The sequence below is a fragment of the Nannobrachium achirus genome (assembly GCF_963921795.1).
Source record: "Nannobrachium achirus genome assembly, chromosome: 19".
Taxonomy (NCBI): Eukaryota; Metazoa; Chordata; class Actinopteri; order Myctophiformes; family Myctophidae; genus Nannobrachium; species Nannobrachium achirus.
The window spans coordinates 4,157,601-4,180,967 of NC_137826.1; the positions used below are offsets into that span (position 1 = coordinate 4,157,601).

The window sequence follows — 23,367 nt, forward strand, 5'->3', positions numbered from 1 at the left end:
TGTAAAAGGCCAAGCAGCAGATACAAATTAAATCATTAACATGTTCCTTAGAGTATATAAATGCGGGAATACAGTATAGGCTACATGTACTTTACATACAGGAAGATACTGTAGTTGCAGCTTATAGACTATAAACCTGTTCAGCTGACCAAAATAGTATAAAATACAGCCAACATCACTTGAAAGATAAAAAAAAAAGTGTGTTTAAACTAGGTAGACTTAATTAAAGCATCTGTGTCAAGCATCTGTGTCAAGTGCGCGTTGTTGCAAGCTTGTACATCTGCTATTATTGTACATTTTTCAAGAATTGTGAAAGTGTTGAATAACCCTGAATTATGAAAAGGTTTGAGAACTGCTGATTTAGAGCAGTGGTTCTCAAAGTGGATTCCAGGGACTCTGTGGGTCCCTTTAGGGGGGTCTAAATTGACCCAAAAAAGTCTGTAACTCTGACAGTGTACAAAACATTTTTACATTGTCAGAGTTAAGGGGAGACCTTGAAATGTGAAAGTTTGAGAAACACTGATTTAGAGCAGTGGTTCTCAACCTGTGGGTCGTGACCCCCAGGGGGCTCCCCAAATTGTTTGGGGGGGGTCCCCAGATGATTCACGTAATGTGCAACATTGTTTTCTCACTCAACAGTAAACAAACCAACATAAAGTTTAAGTGTATAGAGGGTATCTGCAAATTTCTAAAGTGACAATTTAAGGACCTTTTAATACCTCTAAAATGACAAATTAAACATTGGCCAAATTGTCAAATATTAGAGGCAGAAATTGTGAAAATAGCCGATCTACATGCTCACAACGCCTCGCGTGCGAGGCGTTGTGAGCATGTAGATCTGCTATTTTCACAATAGAACCGTGTTATACAAAATGTAATGCCTCAACTCTTAGTGCTCGTCATGGTGGGGGGTCCCCAGTTAAACTATGATTATTTTGGGGGTCGCTGCCTGAAAAGGTTGAGAACCAATGATTTAGAGGGCATTTGTAGAACCGGCCTCGGGTGAATGCTCATGACATGTGAGGCCGTGGAGCTGTGTAGTGTCGCGTCTCAGCAGAAACAGTACGGCATCCAGAGGAAGGATCGCATGGCCGACCCGGCAGCCATGCCGGCCAGCATCCCCACGGCCACTTGACCCGCGAATCCATCGAACGGGTCCCTCTGAGGATGCTGCACAATCACGTGATGGACACCTTAGAGGGACGACATGGGCATTTCATGATTAACTCATTGAATGGCAAATAAATAAGGCATGCGGAGCATCGCACTCTGCTGGATCTGATGCTGATGAAGATAACCATATTTTTGGGGGATTTAAATTAGGGATGGGACGATAAGCGATGTTATCGTTTATCGTGATAAAAAAACACTTGCGATAATCGTATTGTGGAGATTTAATTTATCGTGATATCGTCCTCCGTCATGCACTCGGATCAATTCACCTTTTATTTGCAGAGCTGCATATCCGGTACCACTTAAACCCTCTGGTAAAAGGTACTTATACATACTTGATACAGTCTTTTTTTCACTCTCTATCAAAAGACTTTGCCAAAGAATAGCCGATCTACAAGCTCACAGCGCATCGCAATGTTCCTCCCCAGGATAATGGATTTTAATTATCGCAATAATATCGTAAATCGTGATTTCTTATGTCTCAATAATCGTGATATAAAACTTTCATATTGTCCCATCCCTAATAGAAATGTTGATCTGCGATCTGTAATAAATGGTTGGAGCTGTGTGACAGTGTGAACTGTGAAGAAGACTATATTTTAGTTTTTACATTTTTTGGCTGAACCAGTTATAGAGTATAGGGAGACTTGACGCTAATTTAATTTATATAGTACTTTGTTGAACTACAAGATTATCCTTTGGACATGGCGGCTTTATTTCAAGCGACAGTGAGACCAGAAAGAGAGGAGTGGAATGACACACAGCAAACAAACCAGTGAAACACTGGTGAAGGAATTTTACACCCATGTGGTAATAGTATGCGCCTTAACTGCTTGACCATTTTGAAGGATTTTGTGCAAAACCTTTTCATTCAGAAATGTGTAGGCCTACTTTTTGTCATATCAGTATAACATAAATCTGCACTAATTTGGAGTACATTGTGACTTCTCCACTGAATGTCATTGTAGTATTAAAATACACAGTATTTTAATAAGGGTTAATGCTTGAGCACATCTTATGCGTTTAATTTTTTTATTCTTCTTCTTCTTCTTTTTCATTACCGATTTTTGCTTGAGAATTTACCAAAATAGATGCTGGCTTGTGGTGGATATTTTTTATCAATAATCTAATATAAATCCATAGTCTAATAATAGGAAGAAGGGATTCATCATCATCATGGCCCCAAATAACTTTTAAATATCTTGCAATTGGCGACGAGTCGAGTCTCTTACAAAATCGGCAAGAGTGCCTCTCAATACATAAAGCTATAAGTATAACCTCTCCATCATCGGCAATAGTCAGTGGTGTGTGTTCCCCACACTCCCACGCCCCCACCGCTGTGCACAGGTTCACTGGGAAATACGCGGTCGCCCCTATGATGTGCGTAAATACGTAATACCAGGGCGGGAATTTCATGGAGGCAATGAAGGCCATGGCCGTCGTTGCCCCTTCAGTTTGGCCTTGTGCCCCTCAAACCTATGGCATGTCCTGAGGCCACAGTGGCCTTAATGCCCCAGCTGACTGTACCACTTTCTCCTCTGTCTCTTTCTTGTCATTATGTAGACACCAGTGTCTCTTTCCTGTCATGTAGACCCCAGTGTCTTTTGTTGAGTCTCCATTTTTAAACCAATCCAGTATCTTTGATTGGTGCAGGGCGGAGCATGAATCAGATTATAAATACCAATACCATCATTTATTTAGTTCACAGCAAATAGTCTACATATTACATTTAAAATCTTCCTTAACCCTTAAATTAAATCTTTCAATGGACTAAAATCTTGTTTTTTTTTATGGCATTCCTGCCCTGGCATTTGGCCTTTGTGCCCTCAAACAATGGACAACACCAAAGGCCAAGTGGCATTGCCCCTAAAATGACGAAATTCCAGACCTGGTACATAGATAAATAGTAAATCAGTGTCATGAAGAAAACCTGCAGACTGACATTCAGTAACTGGGTCTTATTTATGATCATAATAAGAACATAATAACGGTGTGACAAAATCTAAAATATGCCACGGACCAGGCCAGGTCTTGCCACGGACACGGGACATATGGATGACCCCTGAGCATGGAGCAGTGGCACAATGTTAAGTGTGCTACTCCTGCATGTGTAACATGAAAAGGACCATCTGTGTTCTTGTTCCCATTACCTGGTCCTGCTCCCGGGGGGATGTAGACCGTCTGGTGACTGTCCAGCGGGACGCTGTGGTAGTGGTCATCATATGGGTCATATGTGAACACCTGTGTGGGAGAATCAATGTAATGCAGGGGTTTTCAACGTTTTCAGGCCAAGGACCCCTTGCTGAGAGAGACATGAAGCCTATATATTCCATACAATTGTGTTGCAGATTAAACATTTTCATAGATTTCTTAGACAGCGTAGACTTGTTTGACAGCACCGTCGTCAGTGTATGTTGGATTAATTTGTATTTTCATACATTTAACCACTTGAACCGTCAATACTTTGTCTGCTATTCTTTCCCCTCTACACCAAACCTCTTCGCCAAAAATAGGAAATCTGCGAGGTGTTGTGAGCTTGTAGATCGGCTATTTTTGGCTAATGTTCCACTCAGATTAGGGATGCTAGGGTTCAAGTGGTTAATGTAAAAAACATGATCATATCACTCAAAGACTCCAAGTATGACCCTGTAGTAACTCTGAGGACCCCCTAGGGGCCCCGGACCCCCTGTTGAAGACCCCTGATGTAATGTATTTAGTGATGTCATCAAAGTGTTTCTCGACCCTTTTCATTTCAATGAGCTCTAGTTTGATTTGCATTAGGCCACAGGCCACCAACACGGGCCTTGAGGGTCCCTGGACCTCAGGTTAAGAACCAGTAATGTACAGTACTATAATCAATTGTTGCTTCGATGCTTTTGAGCACACAAAAGGTCTTGTCAGCTACATCAGTGGTTCTCAACCTGTGGGTGGTTTTGGAGAGTTCCCAGATGACTTTTGAGACCTTTTTAAAACCTAAAAATAAAGATAAAGTCGATTACTAAACCAAAAATAATCAACCAACTACACTAGGAAAAACTGGTTAAATATTGGCAAAATTGTAATTGTAAAATCTGTGAAAACGGCTCGCAACACAAGGCGTTGTGAGCTTGTATCTGCTTTTCACAATATATTTATCTGTGGAACCGAGTCAAACTAAATGTAATGCCTCAACTCCTACATTTCCCGGTGCTTGTGAGGGGTCCCCGGTTCAAACATGATTATTTTGGGGGGTCGCATCTGAAAAGGTTGAGAAGCACTGCAACATAGGACACGTACTCACCATGCTTATTTTGGTTTCTAGCAGAGTCAGTTTCCAGGCACTGCAAACAACAACAAACAAACAACAATGGAATAAGAATGGAGAGAACATTGAGCCAAGTTGAGCTGTCCAGGAGAGAGAAAGCACACTTACAGTCCTTCATCTTCAGAGTTGGCACACAGGTTGAGAGTGGAGCCGTCTCGGAGGAGCACCGCTATTAGATTGTGTCTGGGATTAGACTCTGGTGGTGTCACACCTGTGGAGCACAAGTACTGTAAGCCAGTGGTTCTCAACCTGTGGGTCGGGACCCCCATGAGGGTCCCCAGATTATTTTGGGGGGTCCCCAGATGATTAACTTAATGTGTAACATTGTTTTCTCACTCAACAGTAAACAAACCAACTTAAAGTTTAAGTGTATAGAGGGTATCTGCACATAATCTAAAGTGACAATTTAAGGACCTCTAAAATGACAAATTAAACATTGGCAAAATAGAATAGTGAAGTGTGACGTAATTTACACATCCTACCTGGTTCGCGGTTTTCTTCCCCCATTCTGAATTCCCATAGACCTTTTTCATATCGCGTCATATAAGAACTGTGTTCCAATTTTAAACAAATTATCTCAGCGGTTTGACTCATATGGACATGAAGAATCAACTGATGGTGAAAAAACGCTAATGTTACTGTCGCCGAATTAGTTACATTTTCGCTAGAAAAAGGCTTTATCACTTATGAGTGACTGACTATCATAAACCATACAGAGCCACCTCGCCGACAATTTCGCAAAGGCTGTTTGTTTATTTTTGGACCACAATGCTTATATGAGACGATTTAAGATGACCCAATGTTATTCTCCATAGAGAATTACTTCCGTGGAACCACGGGATGAGCGAGTCACGTCACGACTTCACTGTTCTATTGTGAAATATAAGAGGCAGAAATTGTGAAAATAGCTGATCTACATGCTCACAACGCCTCGCAGTGCGAGGCGTTGTGAGCATGTAGATCTGCTATTTTCACAATAGAACCAAAATGTAGTGTCTCAACTCTTAGTGCTCATCAGGGTGGGGGGTCCACAGTTAAAATATGATTATTTTGGGGGCCGCGGCCTGAAAAGGTTGAGAACCACTGCTGTAAGCTGTGCAAAAACACAGAGTAGACGGATAGATATTCCTTTGTTGATCCCGAAGGAAATTCAGGTATCATAGCAACACCGCAGTAGGCGTGAAACACAAGAACAAAGACTTTAAGTCTGGCCTGGCCATCTGCACACGGACTGACCAGATTTACAGATGGATAATTATAGGTATATATATTACAGGTATAATACCTGTATTTATCTATCAAAGGATAATCAACAGCGGATATGATGTGAGGTTGAAGTGTAGGCCTAGTCTAGACCAGGGGTTTTCAAACTTTTTTGACTCAGGGCACCCCATGTAAATAACTTTTTCATCCGCAGCACCCCTGAATTACACTGTTATTTTTTATCTTACATCCTATTGGAGAAATATCTGTTTCCATCAGAACTGACTGAAAATAACATAATAGAGGGAATGCGCATGCATAAAGTGATTGGCAAATCGAGTGGCAAAGTGAGTGGCAAAGTGAGTTTAACAACGTTTAACTTTGTTTAATGCAATCAGATAGGACTTTACTTTTTGGACGAAATGGGCTTTCAAGGCCAGAAAGTAGTTTTTTGCCACTCAATGGGTGTTTCCGCATAACTTCCTGGTACGATGATGATGTCACACGCATACCCTCTATACTTGACGTTTAACCACTTGAACCCCAGCATGCCTATTCTGGAGGGGAAGGTTCACCAATAATAGCCGATCTACAAGCTCACAACGCGTCACAACGTGACGCGTTGTGAGCTTGTAGATCTGCTATTTTTGGTGAAGAGTTGTCGTAGAAAGAACTCATCAAGTACAGTGCAAATCAGGTCTGTTTTACTAAGCATAGTGAAGTGATATTGATTGATGAATTCCAAATATTATCAAATGATCTCGCTGCACCCCTGGACTGGCATCACGGCACCCCAGGGTGCCCCGTCACCCACTTTGAAAACACCTGGTCTAGACACACTCATCCACATACATTCTTATGGCAAATGTATACTACTTTGATGGTGTCACTTGCAGACATGAACTAATTTGTTAGCTTGTAATTGAGCTGCTCTTGCCGGCAAGTGACACTGTCATACGTTATATTTACCTATACACTCGAGTCCAGATCTGACGTCCACGCATGAAGTCTTGAGGCGGATGCGGTGCTCAAAGTCTCGTCTGCTGTCTGTCTTGTAGAAGCAAAGACTTCCATCTATCCATACGTCACACCAGTTCAGTTTCCAGCGCTTCAAGATGGAAGCTATTAGGAGAATAAATAGAATGAATAATATTATTTTTAGATATTGTTTTGCCGTTCCTGCTTTATTTCTGATAGTGACAGTGAACAGGAAAGATGGGAGATAGAGCGCGGGGGTGACATGCAGCAAACTGATTGAAGAATTTATTATAAGGTTGCATAGTAAAAAGTACAGTTTCATGACAGTACAAATCACTGGTACAAGGTCAACTAAAAGGAGCTTTTCACCTTATTTACACAGGAACCACTTCATGTATCTCATAGTCTAACAAAGACAGACGGATACTTTGCATAGGATATCATCAACAACAACAGGGTAAAAGATCATTAAAAAAAGGGAAAATAAAATAAGAAAAGGAAGATATTTACAGTGGAAAAGGGGAGGTAAGTATGGGCTTGGTCTACAAGTTTTGAGTAGCAGCCATCTGTAGATGACTTTTCAGACCGATTTTGAAGGAGGTTAGGGATTTACACTCCTTTAGAGCTTGCGGTAGGACGTTCCACATGTTAGTGGTATAGCAGGAGAACGGGAATCGAACCAGGGACAACCAGGAGCTCTGGTTCCTCAGGCAGCTCTGAGCTCCCTTTAACCATTCAGCTATGCAGGTATCTTAGTGGTATTGTGTATCTTGTACACCAGGCCCATTGCCAGATGCTAGACTCTGTCAGCTACCGTGAGCCACCCCACGCTTATATAGTGATAAGCGGTGAGGTGGGCCCGAGAAGGCAGGACCCTAATCAGTTTATTTTGGGCTGTTTTTTTTTTGGCCTGGGATTGGATTCCAACCCGAGCCAGATGCAGGAAACACTAGAGCCTTATTTATGTGGAATGTGCTGTTACTAGTTGAACCACCACGACACCTAAAGAAAAGTGAGTGTGGTTTCTAAAAAATTCAATATAAGAACAAAGTATTTCTACAGTTAGCAACAAGCCAAATTGTGTTTAGCCTCGCAACAGGTCACTAGATGGCAGTGTTAACCAGGAATTGGACCATTTTGTTATTGCAGCCAGCTACACTACAGCATAATACTGTAGTAGAGAGTGTGTGTGTGTGGGGGGGGGGGTCTTATGTGACAGTAATGAAAATAAAAACAACACACACACACTAAAACTTTCACACTATAATGAACTATGCAATAAAGAAAATTAAAAAGCAACTACAGACTCTTAGGTTGACCATGTTAAATAAACAACATTAAAACTCTGTTTGCATTTGTTCAAGAGATACTGTGAATGTGTCCAAAGTACTGCAGAAGAACTGTTAAGTCTAAAATGAATAATATCAGTCAACTTAGCTCCGGTTGCTTATGAAAGCTATTCAAATAGTTGTATAGGTAGGCAAAAAGAAAGTAAGATATCTAAAATATCTTGATGGTAAATGAATGATCCCTCTTAACAACTAAGCTCTTATAAACTATTTAAACTTACAGTAGGCCTATCCACATTTGCATTTGAACATTGCAGTCTGCCTTACTTTTCCATGATATTAAATTATTGATGATAATGACCCATGTATAGCACCCATTGGTGACAGATGACATACAGTATTATAGTTTGACTATAGGAACAAGAATGGGTTTAGTGATGTCTAGTCTTAGAGGTGCATTTCATTTTAAAAATGCTAATAATAAGTCGAAAATCAACTTAGCATGTTATCCAGCTCTGCTCAGCACTGGTCAGCTTGTAAGTTAGCTACTTGTTATTAGCCTTGAGTCAGGCTGTGATATTGTAGCTGAATATTTTAATTAATTCATTTCTAAAAAGGAGTGATCATATAGGTTTGGATGGGTCTGATTTTGTTTTGTTTTGTTTTTCTCTGTCAGATACATCACCCTTGCTAAGCCACAGAGACGTAAACAAAGACAGATAATTGGATTACTGTTAAAGAATAAGGTTGGCGTTTCATAAGAGTCATGATTTCTAATTTCTTAACCCATTTAGAGACCCACGGCTGTTTCTAAAATCACCTTCTAAATCCTGACCTAAAAAGAAATACAAAAAATGTATGTTGCTACTTGCTATATTATAATGTGGGCCTAGGCTACTTAGCAACAAGTATCCCAAAAGGGATTACAGGATTGAAAGGTATAAAATCCCCAAAAGGTGGTCCCGTTCTAAATGGTCTTTAAAAGATGAAAAGAAGCCTGGAGTTTCGGAACACTCAGACATTGTCTTTTAGAAAGTTCCTGATGTTTTAATATACTAATTTTCAACATAATACACAATGTTCCCAACCACAGGAAACAAAACACATGAAAACATTATTGGAAATGCTAGTATGTAGGTTGACTCTTTAACCTTTCACTATAGATACTGTTGGTACGTACGTTCAATATCAACATTTCAACAATACTATAGGTTGGGAATCAGGCGAGTCAACGCACATCATATTTAATAAGCATTATAGTGTTTTAGTGTAATATCACATTAAAAGAAAATGTATTTTAATGTTGTAATATAGGCTAAACATTGGTATGTTAGCAGTGTAATATAAACATTAGGGTGTTAGTGGTGAAATATCAACATTAGTATGTTAGTGTAACATAATCATTAGAATTTTAATTAGTAAATTATGTAAGTAATATATGCCTAAGGCATACATGGGCAGCGGGCGGCTCGGGGGCCACACGCGGCCCCCACCTTCACTTCATGCGGCCCGCAGGTTAATACTTGTATATTATCGATTTCAGCTGTTACAATTCCAAAAATGACCTACTTTAATTCCGTCAGTCTATATTAGTAGCTTAATGACTAGTATAGTAGTATTAAAATGTTTTTTATTTTATTTTTTTATGTCCAATGTATTTGTATTTATAGGTTCATAAAGTTAACATGGGTATATAACTAAATGCGTTTGAAATCAAATCAAAATGTTATATTTCAAAAAATAACAAAAAAGAATTCAGGATTCCAATTCAAAAGAAGCAAAAATAGCAGATCTACAAGCGTTTGGAGCTTGTAGATCTGCTATTTTCGCTTCTTTTGTATGAGATACTAGAATGACAAAGTAGGACGTAGCAATATGCAATGTGGCCCTCTGGAGTGAAGGTGGAAATATAGTGGCCCTCGCCATCATCAAAGTTGCCCACCCCTGGTCTAAGGGTTGACCCCTTGGACGAGAAGCTGATCTGGAGTCTTGATTTGACCAGATCAAAGTGATGATGATATGCCAGCAACAGCCAGTGTGTGAAATAATAGCTCCTAATAGTCATTATATCGTGTGTGCATGATGAACCAATGTGGGTTCATGCTGGGATCCATGCTGTTTTTTCTTTTCTTACCTTTTCATATCCATAGTTTGTCATTACATTCCTAATTCCATGCAACTACTTTATCTGAAATAAATACTGTGAACTCAAGACAGATGATGTAAGCCTTATTAGTTCAGAAAGAACCAAAACAAACACTCACTCTGTCTCCAAAGCCAGCCTGACTTCAGGAGTGCCATGGGTCTGATGTGGAGCTGTCCAGGTTAAGAGTGTCTTCCAAATAATCCAGCCTGGAATAAGGAAGCCTGAAAGGAAAGGAAAGGAAAGGAAAGCAACCGTGGTTTGTGGTTTCAAACCGAAATTGTCTGCCTGCTCTTTGGGGGCTATGGATTACTTCATGTATATTGACTGTGGTCTACAGTGAGGTGTAATGGCGGCTCAGTCTGTGTCTGGAAGTGAGGATTGAGACTGACTCACAAGATAAATCTGGATTAGAAAGCCTGGATTGGCCACTCCCTCCCTCTCCAGGCTCATCCTTTCAAGTCTTCTGTTCAGGGACGTGCTGGGCATTGGGAAAAGCGGGACAACTCCCCAACGGCCGGTTCATTCCCGGCCATTAGGAAAAAAAATTAAAATAAAATGTCGGTGGGGCACAGTGGTGGGCTGTGGGCGCTGGGGGCGTGTTCCTCCACCCGCGTCATCAGCACCCACACCCTAGGTGGGGTTGGCGATAAGGCCTTTATGTGGTGAGTTTGCATGTTCTCCCTGTGTCTCCTTGGGCATAGGCCCTCACACAAAAACATGCAGTAGTCCTGGTTTCTATACTACCTCCCCCTAGCCAGCCGGGTGCTCCCCAATGTCCCCTGGCGCGGCAGGGGGAGAGCGGAAACCAGGACTACAGGTTAGGTAGTCACCGGGTGAGAAAAATGGGTTGCAAAACCGTGGGATAAAAAAACATTAAATTAAAAAAAAAGTAAATCGTCACTGTCGGGCAGAAACCTTGTATCTCCAAGTTTCAAATTTGTAATTTTTTTCGCAAAGCAAAGCCCTGCTTCATCGTACAAGGCTGTCGCACAAAAGATGTGAAAACAGCAGATCTACAAGCACACATTGTAGATCGGCTGTTTTCACTAGTTTAAATCATGAATGGTTTTGGTTTTGGACATACAAGGTTTTATAACTCATGTACAGTAATTGGCCCACTGGCTTGTCACTTGTCATGATCTGAAATGGCAAATCTTTGAGTAGCAGCAGCGCTATAGAGAGAGATCTCTCTCTATAGCGCGCAATGAGGGCCTCTACAACTCTTTTTCCCAGACTGAATCAGGGGCCCAGCATGTCCCTGCTTCTGTTTATCACTCTCTTTCTTTCTTTCTTTCTTTCTTTCTTTCTTTCTTTCTTTCTTTCATTCACCTTTCATCCAGAAGTGGTTTCTTGGCTTTGTGTACCTTTTATTTCATTTTAAACAGGAATTTTACCACAACCAGAACACAAATCCTTCTATTAACCAATAATGTATGCATACAGCATGCCCTATAATCCCAGTACTATAATAACCACGTGTGGATTATTAGTGGAACAGCCCAGGTTAGTCGTGTGTGAACCTTTACAGCATGTTCCCAGGCCAGGCCTGTTAAAGTTTTATAAGCAATGTACCATTGTTATTTCTACAGAAACGTGCCAGAGGAATCTATCTTATTGTGTGAGGTCAGTCATCTTGTCAGTACAGCCTGTTTAGCACAGCCATTTGAAATAAATTCACTGAGTGTGAGTAAAAATAAATGCTGCTATTTGCTCCAAAAAGCTTCATACGCTGTAGGCTGTATATACTGTACATAACGACAAAATGTGACATAGCACATAGCTCTGTTTACACAATGCTGTAGGCCTACCCCCTCCAACTGTATATAATTATGTTCCCCATTTTCAACTGTTTTTATTATATTTTGACACTTGCTTTGGCAATGTAAACGTATGTTTTCTCATGCCAATAAAGCTCCTTTGAGTTTAATTGAATTGAGAATATTGTTAGTGTCTTGACTGTAAACCACAATCAGGCCTGCACACATTTCTATTATAGCTGGCAGTCTGGCATGGGCCACGGTGCAATCATTTCCTCTCAAAGGCTTGTGAAAGGAATTCCTTCACTAGATGGTGCTATTCAAAGCATTCCTGGACAGAAGACGTTTGCCAGGGGAGGGCAGCAGTGATTCAGAAACATGCCTCTTTGCTATCTGACCAAAACAACATGAACAGTGTCAACATAAATCACAGCAACGTTAACTACACCAAAACACCACAACTAGTTCACAACATAAAAACAGTCACATGAACCACAACAGGTTAACAACACCATAAAATACTGCATAAATCACAACAAGTTAACAGCATAAAATACAGCAACATCAATCACAACAAACCACAACTAGTAGGCCTATTCAACAACAACTACATAAAATACAGCCATGCAAAGCACCTAAAATAGAGTAACATGATCCATATCATGTTAACAACACGAAATAAAGCAACATAATTCAAAACAAAAGTAAATACAACAAACTATAAGTTAACAACATAATATAGCTGTAAACCACAACAAAAACCACAAGTTAACAACAACAAACCACAACATAGGCCTACTGTAGCCTACAAAAAAAAAACATAATGTAGCCTACTGAAACGTAAACAACAATGTAGGAAAACACAAACTTTAGAATGCAGTACAACCCGCAAGTTAGCAAGTAAAATCAATTTCAAATACATAAACAACATAAAATATAGTAACCTAAATCACATTAACAAAACTTTGGCACACGTACACCTTAGGTCAACAGGCCTGCCATGGCCATTCTGTTTGACCAATATGTGTTAGAGACATTCAAAAATGTTGCCACATTTTGCTTGCAGAATCCAAATATTGGATTATTATACGGGCTACTATGTAAATCTTGACCACTGTCCCATTGGCTCTGATGGGGTTTTAATGAGCTTTATAATCCCTTTGGATGCATGTACCCCTTTTAGCACCCATGCCTCTTTCACAAAGACCAGCAGCCTACCCTTTTTGTCTCTAAATTTGAGATACTGTTTGTCTCTGTTATGATGAAATTGTTCATCACAATGAAAATGTTTAAAGTTTGAGATCGAAATCTTTCTTTAACAAGCAAGAAGAAGCCTCATTATATTAGTATTTCATTATATCCTGTAGTGAAATCCATTATCCATTTGTACTGTAACTAAATGAATTGCATTTTTATAGCGCTTTTCCAAGTGCTCAAAGCGCTTTACAATGGTTCATTCATTCATACATTGGGAAGTGAAGCTACAATGACTCAAATTGGTTATAGCCTGCATTTGTAGGTCTACACCAGGGTTCCCCAATAGGCGGCCCGCGGGCCATTTGCGGCCCGCGGGGGGCTACTGTCAGGCCCCCACCAACCACAGTAATAATTTTGGTATAAGAGCAGCAACAACACTAGTATATTGTTGTTGTCGGGTGGAAACCTATCTCCAAATTTGTATGTTCTTTCGCAAAGTAAAGCCCTGCTTCATCATACAAGGCCGTCGCACAAAATAGTGAAAACAGCCGTTGTGTGCTTGTAGATCAGTAGATCGTCAGTTTTAAAATTATAGATTCAAAACAAACAGTTTTGGACATACAAGATTTTCACCCGACAACGATGAAAACTGTCGCTGGAGTAGTGGGAACCACACGGTCGCCCCCTGCAATGTTGTGGCCCTCGGCTCGGTACCCTAGACATGATTCGGCCCTTGGGGAAAACTAATTGGGGAACCCTGGTCTACACCAAGTCAAATGAGTGCAAGTGTCTCAAATCATAAATAGTGCATGCATGGAACATGCTATACTGCTATGGCAGGGGTCTTCAACGTTTTCAGGCCAAGGACCCCTTAGTTGAGAGAGAGAGAGATGAAGCAGGGACCCCCTACAACCTTTTCATAGATTCCATATAGTTTAATCGTTTGACAGCACAATCATCCGTGTATTTTGGATTCATGTCAATTTGTGTTTTCAGATATTTAACCACTTGAACCGTCAAAAGGCCTACTTAATAAACTTGACCTTTCACTCTGTACTTAGTCTGCACTTTCCCCCCTCTACACCAAACCTCTTTGCCGTAAATAGCAGAGTAGATCTGCTATTTTTGGCTAAAGTTCTCAGAATATGGACACTAAAGGTTCAAGTGGTTAATATAAAAAAAAGAAAAAAGAATCACAAAGATTTGGAGGCCCCCCTGTAGTAACTCTGAGGACCCCCTAGGGCAGGGGTTTTCAAAGTGGGTGACGGGGCACCCTGGGGTGCCGTGACAGCAGTCCAGGGGTGCCGCGAGATAATTTGATAATATTTGGAATTTATTTGGACACTTGAAAAAATATTATTTAGTATAATTTTAAACTTATCTCAACGTTTTCCTTGCAACATAATGACTAAAATGCTATAAATATAAGGTGCTGGGAGTGAAAATTATAATGTAGGGGTGCCTCGGATTAAAAAAATATTCATGGAGTGCCCTGAGACAAAAAAAAGTTTGGGAACCCCTGCCCTAGGGGTCCCGGACCCCCTGTTGAAGACCCCTGTGCTATGGTGTGTTGGTTTTTGGCAAGTGGCTCTCTTCCCAAGAGGCTTTGGTTGGAAGGTCCTCCCCTTGTGTTTGCACCCCCCCCCCCCCCCCTCCTCCTCCTCTCTCTCTCTCTCTCTCTCTCTCTCTCTCTCTCTCTCTCTCTCTCTCTCTCTCTCTCTCTCTCTCTCTCTCTCTCTCTCTCTCTCTCTCTCTCTGACTCTCTCACACACATACACACACACACACACACACTCAATAATACCATCCCCCCATTTTGTGTGAATTTCTGTCAGTAACTACGACGCTTTTCAGAAAGCACCGGAGCAAACCTTTTGCAGACGAGACTATAGACGGGCCAGCCAGCACTGACTGAACTGAACCGAGGGGAAACGGGGACAACGTTTTGAACGGTGCTTTTCGGAATACAAGACAGCATTAATAACAGGCCTATACTACTAATAACAACAACAACACTACTGCACACATATCGGGTGAGTGTTGATTTCCAGGTGTTTCTTCTTGTTTTTTATGCAAAGAGAACAGATGTTCTTGTCTCTCGTTGTTGGTGATGTCAGTAGAGGCTACGTATCAGGCTATTGCAGTGAAAATATGTTTTTAATGTTGCGTTTAACGCGGTGTTATTGCAGCGTTATTACGATGCGTTGCGTTTCACCAACAAAAAAAGAGTGTCAAGGCTTGGAATTAAAACACGAGCACTGTCTGTCTGTCTGGACAGTTGAGTGCAGAGGAATGTCGGCGTCTTTTTCTCCTTGTGCAAATCACACACATGATGACACAATCGGTATAGGGGGGTTTAAATCACGACCTCAGCAATTATCAGACATGCAGTTTGCAGTGGCAGGCTAGAGATATAGCCTATGTCCTATAGCTACTAGTTTGGTGCGAAAAGGTCTCCAGTAAGAACCAGTTCTGGACTGGCTGGATTGGGCACAATAATACTCAGATCCATGCATGCAGGGGGATGCGTTTATTATTGGGTGTCATGCAGTTTAAATGGACTGCATAGGAATTGCTGCTAGCTGATCTCGGGTCGGTGCTGTGTGTTACTGTACATTTGTGGCCGTGCACGCAGATATAGGCAGCAGCAGAGGCACCGGGGCAGCAGCCAGCAGCAGTCTAGAGGCATTTGGAGAGAAAAAGAAAGGGAGAGAGAGAGAGAGAGAGAGAGAGAGAGAGAGAGAGAGAGAGAGAGAGAGAGAGAGACGCGCGGCTCAAAATGGTGTCGGGGTATTTCACTGTGTGTGACCATTTTAAAAAAGAAAAGGCAAGTGAAATCCTCCTGCGCAGCGATGATGATGATGATGATGATGATGATGTGAAGGGATGATGCATGCATCCAGTCCAGATTCAGGAATAGCTGCGCCGCCGCCGCGGCGGCCGCAAACTTCACGTTCAAGTTCAAGCAGCCTGGAGGAGCCTATTTCTGTCACACACGCCCCGTGTGCCACAGTCAGGCGCTGCTGCGCGTGCGTGCGTGCGTGTGTGTTTGATGCATGCAGCAGCTGCTTTTGTTACAGGACTTTGGCTGCATGGTGGTGGCTTTGGAAAACAGGGCCCCTGGGACTGGACTGTGGCCCCTTAATTGATAGGCCTACTACTCCTACATGGTAAAAAATGTAGGTTCATTTAGGCTACAGATATAAGTAGGCCTATTGGTTGCCAGTTATGAGCCATCTCCCAGAATTACAAATCGACACTTTGACACTGAGGATTTGATTGTCTGCAGCATGCAACAGCAATGATGATGCAGATCATGAACAAGGGGCCTTTAATTTGATTAATCTGCATATCGTCACTGTCGGGCAGAAACCTTGTAGGCTATCTCCAAGTTTCAAATCTGCTTCATCACACAAGACTATCGCACAAAACTAATGAAAATAGCAGATCTACAAGCACACAACGCCTCGCAGTGCGAGGCGTTGTGTGCTCGTAGATCGGCTATTTTCACTAGTTTAGATCCTTTTTTTTTTAAAATGGTAAATACAAAATGAACGGTTTTGGACATACAAGGTTTTCACCCGGCAACGACTTTGTGAATTTTGTGCTTTATTTTGTGTTGTCTGTCCCAGGGAGTTGTCCAGAGGGAGATGGTTTAAAAACATGCATTTTTTTTTTAACCCAGTTGTTTGTATTATTTCTGTCATGTCATTTGAGCTCTCACTGCCTCAGAGAAGTGTATGGAGGGGTGGGTGGGTTGAACCAACATCCTTGGGCTAGCCAACAGAACAAATTCCCTGGCTCTCTATTATTGACGATGTACAGAAAAGGTGGAGACAGCTGACTCTCTCAGCCTTTTGCTCCAGTTTTATTTGAATGCTCTTTCGGCACAATAGTGTTTCTGTGTGTTTTTCATTCCTGATGGGCTTACACTACACCAGTGGTTCTCAACCTGTGTGTAATGTGTCTTTAAATATAAAAGAAATCACACCCAATGTGAAGTGAGCGGTGGTCGTGCTTGCATAACATCTTCAGACTAGGATGTCAGCTATGCTACACACACACATTTTGCTAAGGCAAAACGCTGAGGAAAAAGGCTACAGACATACGACATATCACATCACTAGACAAACATGATGCTACGCACACACATTTTACTATGGCGAAACGCTGAGGAAAAAGGCTACGGACACACGCACAGCCACTTATAGGAGCGGTTTGCACCGCTCAAAAACATGATCCTGTCTCTTGAATAGCTTGTATACATGATTATTGTGCAAATGACAGATTGTTAGTGATAGATTGATAGTATTGACATTGATTCTCGGTTAATAAATGGCAGTGGTACGGCCACTTGTACATGCGTGTTTAAAATAAAAGCATGAATATATTAATCTATTGTTTTAATTGCATAGTATTGAATGCACTGCAATAACATGGTATGTTTATACACATGAAACACAATTTTATACATAAATATACAATTTATGTATAGCCCCACCCCCACCCTACAAGGTAGAGTCCCTGCTCCATCTCCCCATCAGTTTAGGGGTCCCTGGCCTGAAAACATTGAAGACCCCTGGTATAAAGTGACAATTTAAGGACCTTTTAATACCTCTAAAATGACCAATTAAACATCGGCCATACTGTAAAACATTATAGAGGCAGAAATTGTGAAAATAGCCGATCTACATGCTCACAACGCCTCGCGTTGCGAGGCGTTGTGAGCATGTAGATCAGCTATTTTCTCAATAGAACCGTGTTATACAAAATGTAATGCCTCAACTCTTAGTGCTCATCAGGGTGGGGTGGGTTGCCAGTTATAATGCGCTACACGATAGACTCACCGTGGCGTACATTTAATTTCCAGACACCGCCGCCGCTCTTACGTCTCTCTGAATATGTCAGGTCACAGGCAGCCTTTCATCCTGGTTGTTCAGACGGAGGAGATCTCAAGGACGTGTTGTTATAAAAGGCCCTGTGGCAGAACATTCCAAATGTTATGCTCAAAAGAAAATGAGTATACAATCCAAAGTCCTGTTTAACCTCTCCATGAAGTCTTGAATAAGAAATGTATTTTGCCAGGGACGTGCAGAGAATGTTAGAGAGGCTGAAATGTCTAAAAAGGCCCTTTTGGTGAAAATACCTCCAAGCTTGGAGGTCGGCTATTTTCGGTGCTTCATAACACACTAAACTAAGCATAAAAAAGGCAATACTGGAGATGTGGTGTGGATTTCTGGACAGTGAGGGCAATTCTGTCAACATAAGATGCTGCATTCTGCTGCAAGTTCAGGAGAGTTTGGACAAGGCAGTTCTCTTGAATGCTGCCTTCAGGGCAATTCTTTCACCATAGTAAAAACTGCATTCATGTTCTAAAGAGGGCACTTTTTTACAGACAGATAAAAGGGCAGGGTCTCAAGCCCCCTTTGATATCTATGTGTGCACGTGCCTGTGTTTGGTGCCCTTGCAGTCACATCATTCTGACATGACGTGCACTGGGTAACCCGAGGTGTTGTGCTTTCCAAGGCATCATGTGTTGTACACCACCGGGTCCCAAGCAGTGGGTCGGGACCCATTTGTGGGTCGGATTTTTATGGGTCACAACTCGAGTAAAAATCAAATTTTCGTTCCCGACAAAACATTTAATATATATTTAAAAATCATTTTATTGGAGACATTGGGGCCTTTTCCACTGGCAAAGAACCGGTTGGGGTTCTTTCTTCCACCTATGGGATGAACCAGAGGCGAGCTTTTCCACCGAGAACAGAGTTGGTTCCAAACCGAAAAGTTGGTTCACGGCCAGTTCGCAAGAACGAACCAAGGTTCCAAGAAAGTTGCCATCACATAGCCTGGAGAAAGAACCCAAACCGGTTCTTTGCCGGTGGAAAAGGCCCCATTGGGCCCGATTCATCAATCTGGTCGTAAATATAGTGTAAATAAAGTGACTAAATCTGGCTTATATTTCTGTCTTACCTTCAAAATCCCAGACAAAAAACATTGCTGAATCTGACCCCTAACTTGAGAATTGTCCTAAATGCCGGTAAGATCAGAATATTGGCGTAATTTGACCGTAAAGTGCTTGATGAATCGGGCCCATGAAGATTTTTATACATTTTCAAACAAAGAAACAAACACACCTAAGAAATACCGTAAATAAAATGAATATATAATAGCTCTCTGTCGAGGTGCCAACTTGCCAAGGTGCCAACTTGCCAACTTGCATGCTTGCCATATATGGCCTACTTGTGCGCCAGCAGAGCGTGCAAGTAGTACTACTTTCGGTGCTGTCTGTATGTATGTGGGTGGGCAGGTTGGCACTCTGTCGAGGTGCGCTTGTTGGTGGTGACATCACCAAGAACAGTGCTCCCTCATTGGCTAATGGCCCTGCCTTTGTACTGTGTCGACCAAAAACAGACGGCACAGAAAGTAGTACTTGCGCGCTACGCTGGTGCAATAATTGAGAAGTCGTGGAAATAGCCAATGAAAAGCCCTCAGCACGGTGCGAAGTGACGCGTTGTGAGCTTGTAGATCTTCTATTTTCACTAGTTTGGGTCCCGGGCGAATGTGTAATCTCTCTTTTGGGTCACTGGCTAAAAGGTTCGGGAACCACTGATGAACTGACACTGATACAGTACATGGATATTATCTCAGCTCATGTTGGCCACAGAATAACATGCTATATGTGATTTAGAACACCCAGTTCACAAAATCCCTAACCTCGCCTGGGGGAAAGCCTGGTGTTCGTTCACTGCAGGCCGTTTGGTTTCCACCTAAGGCGCGGAAACCACTAGAAGAAGCTGCGTCGCTTTGATTTGGTTCCCCCCCTTTTTTTTACCCAATCCCTTTTAAAATGCTCGAGTAGCCTTGCCTAGTCTTGCCATTTGCTACGAGTTGGACTAAAAGATGCATTTACCAAACGAATGTTTCAAAAGCAAAACTACTCCGCATCAAGGAGTTTATTAGGTAGGCCCTAAAAGTATATCCTTGAGCACAGGGGAATCATTTTGGGTTAAAACTGAATCCGGTTTGATAGTTCCGGCAAATTGTAGTCCTTTGGGGACTACAACATGACGTGTTGTGGTTTCCGCTCCAGACCGGTTACAACCCCGAAAAGTGAAGTGATCCCAGACTACAAAATCCCTACCGTCATTATTATATTAGTAAGTCCTCACAGCCTTTGCCAGCCGAGCACTAAGGCTAAGTCAATAGTTTCTCATGGCGACTGAGCGCGCCACGCTGTGTTGCTGCACCCCACAAGAAGCTCAAACCCTTTGCGTTGACAGTGCTGCAGTGATACTGCTGCATTGGTCTATAGTATTTAAGCAGTAGCCTAATGAGTGCTGGGTTGGTGTGCTTGTTATCTCTGTCATTAGGCTGTGTTTAACCGAGGCAACGGCATCAGAGACAGCGAGGTAAACGCCGTAAATGGGGTATGGTGGCTGCTGCTCGAGAACATAATGATCAGTGGGTTGAGGTTGGTTTAGCGGCATTTTAAATGTTGTAAATGTTACTTTGTAGGGGCCTAATTGTCTCCCCACTTCCACAGTTTTCGTAGCATTAAACCACATAGGCAGCCAGTCTGAATATTCTGGTTCGCCACATGCTTCTGAGCTTCAGTTTGTTGCCACATACAGTGCTGTTATAGTGCTACTGTACAATACTGGCCCCAAGGTACATTTGTCCGTTTTTCGAGCTAAGATTAACAGACATCTCACCTGCTTCGAAGCAAAGTTACAATCAGTCGCTGACACTTGGCAAGTGCATGGGCTTGTAAGCTAGCTGAAAATGGCTGTCAATTTCCAGGGAGGATTGCTTCGTTTGAGTGGGTGCTGGGGGCGCGTTCTCTCCTCCGCCGCTCCGCGTCATCAGCGCCCACACTCTGGGTGGGGTAGGCGAAAGGGCCTTTCTGTGTGGAGTTTGCATGTTCTCCCCGTGTCTCCTATAGGGTTGATACCCTCACAAAAACATGCAGTAATCCTGGTCTCTATAATGCCTCCCCCTGCAGCCGGGGCGCCTGATGGAGAGGAAAGGAACTGATTGGAATAACATGTTCCTTCCACGCGCTACGTCCAAACCGTGCCCTTTTATCCATCTGTAAAAAGTGCCCTCTCCAGACCATGAATGCAGTTTTTACTATGAAAGAAATGCAAATGCCCTCTTTCCATGCCATACCTGAAAGCAGCATTCAAGAGAATTGCCTTTGTCCAAACTCTCCTGAACTTGAATACAGCATTGAAAGAATTGCCCTCTCTGTGTAGAAATCCATGGCGTACGCCACATCTCCAGTATTTTGATTATGCTTAGTTCAGTGTCAAGCACCGGAAAAAGCAGCGACACGTTTGGAAGCTTGGATGTCTGCTATTTTCGATATTTTCACCAGAAGGCCCTTTTAGAAATTTCAGCCCCTGCCTCTTTAACATTCTCTGCACGTCCTTACCCAGCAAAATGTGTTAAAGTCATGTTTTACACCAATACAGTCCAATACAGTACATGTAATAGCAGATCTGCAAGCTCACATGTTATGATCTGCTATTTTCACAGAACATATTCAGATGAGGGTCCGCAGACAACAAACATATTCATTTGCGGGTCCTCGACACGAAAATGTTTGAGAACCGCTTCTTGTCTAGACAACGTAATGTCGGTCATGCTGGTATATAAAGCTCTACAGGCGCTGTCACGAATGCAGCGCATCGCTCTATCTGACCATGTAATGCTGGCCGGTGGCCAGCGTTTGACATGTGGCGAGGAATCTCTTGAACTCTGGTTCACCCTCAGCGGTCCCTAGCCAACCCCCTCGACTTTGCCACGGGCGAGCAGATGAAGAGATATCCACAGTCGCAGACATACCGTTAGCCGTACACCATTTACAGGTGATATGAGCCGTGCAGGCCCTTAGCAAAGAGTAGGAATATGGCCGAGGGAGGAATAATTGCCGTGCCGTTTTGAGACTGATTGGAGACACGGGGAGCCGAAATGAGCAGGAGTTATTTGCTGCCATGCTCCTGCTCTACAAAGACGACGGCGAGCCGTGTTCCTTTGTTCTGCTCCTCTCCCCTCCAGCCTCCTCCTCGTCTCCCTCTTCTTGTTCCAGTTGGAGGCAGAGAGAGAGAGAGAGATGGAGGGAGAGAGAGAGGGGAACCAAACTGCAAAGAGAATGCTTTAAACCAGGGTTCCCCAATAGGCGGCCTGCCGGCCATTTGCGGCCCACGGGGGGCTACTGTCTGGCCCACACCAACCCCAGTAATAATGGTGATATAAGAGCAGCAACATCACTAGTATAATTATCGTCGTTGTTGGGTGGAAATCTCGTATATCCAAATGTGTACGTTCTTTCGCAAATCATACAAGGCCGTCGCACAAAAGTAGTGAAAACAGCAGATCTACGAGCACACAACGCCTCGCACCGCGAGGCGTTGTGTGCTTGTAGATCGGCTGTTTTCACTAGTTTAAATCATTTTTAAAATTATAAATTCAAAACGAACGGTTTTGGACATACAAGATTTTCACCCGACAACAACGAAAACTGTCGCTGGAGTAGTGGGAACGCCACCGTCGCCCCCTGCAATGTTGTGGCCCTCGGCTTGGTACCCTAGACATAATTCGGTCCTTGGGGAAAACTAAATGGGGGAACCCTGGTTTAAACTGTCATTAAGGATATGCAGCACATGTTCCTCTGACAACTCCACACATTATAAGACAAGACAAGACTCCCTAAATCGGGAGATAATCGACCGTCACGTCGCATACACAAACTTTAGAAGGCAACCGTAGCCAATCAGGAGGGAATATGGGAAATGGGACAGATCCATGTTGATGACATGACTTAGGGCAAAATCTGTAGGAGCAGTGTCCAAAAATGTGTTTTGAAAAAAATCGGCCTGATGGTGGCGCTAGAAGAGAAATCAGGAGTGTCTGTGTGTGTTTGGCATCGATAGGGCCAGCGGTGCCAGAGATAAGAGTAGGGGCAAAAGTGTGACGTGACATACAAACAGAGGGACTGACTGACTGACTGACGGAGGGACAGCCGGTGGAGCTTTTTTTATAGTAACTGCGACCTTACGGTCGCGACAAGACAAGACAAGACAAGACAAGACAAGACAAGACAAGACAAGACAAGATAAGTTAAATTAAGATATGACATGACATGACATGACATGACATGACATGACATGACATGACATGACATGGTATAGTATGATCATTTATAGCTGATCCCGCAAATACTCGTGAAATATTAAAAGGTGTCTAGAGTGCCGATCCCGCGATGTCGCGGGCTATTTACAGTATACAGTAAAGCTGGCAATGGCTACGTACCGT

At 42.5% G+C, this 23,367-nt stretch overlaps 2 protein-coding genes across 3 annotated transcripts in view; one reads left to right on the forward strand and one right to left on the reverse strand.

Moving 5' to 3' along the window:
* Nucleotides 1-1,050: 1,050 nt before the first annotated feature.
* Nucleotides 1,051-10,248, reverse strand: plekhb1 (pleckstrin homology domain containing B1; the record flags this gene model as incomplete). Its single annotated transcript, XM_080748708.1, has 6 exons — nucleotides 1,051-1,193; nucleotides 3,324-3,414; nucleotides 4,454-4,493; nucleotides 4,586-4,688; nucleotides 6,650-6,802; nucleotides 10,212-10,248. The coding sequence occupies 6 exons, from the start codon at nucleotides 10,246-10,248 to the stop codon at nucleotides 1,051-1,053; spliced, it is 567 nt and encodes a 188-aa protein (XP_080604834.1).
* Nucleotides 10,249-14,934: 4,686 nt separating this feature from the next.
* Nucleotides 14,935-23,367, forward strand: part of LOC308304329 (protein FAM168A-like) — a 73,234-nt gene continuing 64,801 nt past the window's right edge. For both annotated transcript variants that reach the window (XM_080748911.1, XM_080748912.1), the window contains exon 1: nucleotides 14,935-15,080. The gene's annotated coding sequence lies outside the window, so the exon portion shown is untranslated. The remainder of the gene's footprint in view (nucleotides 15,081-23,367) is intronic.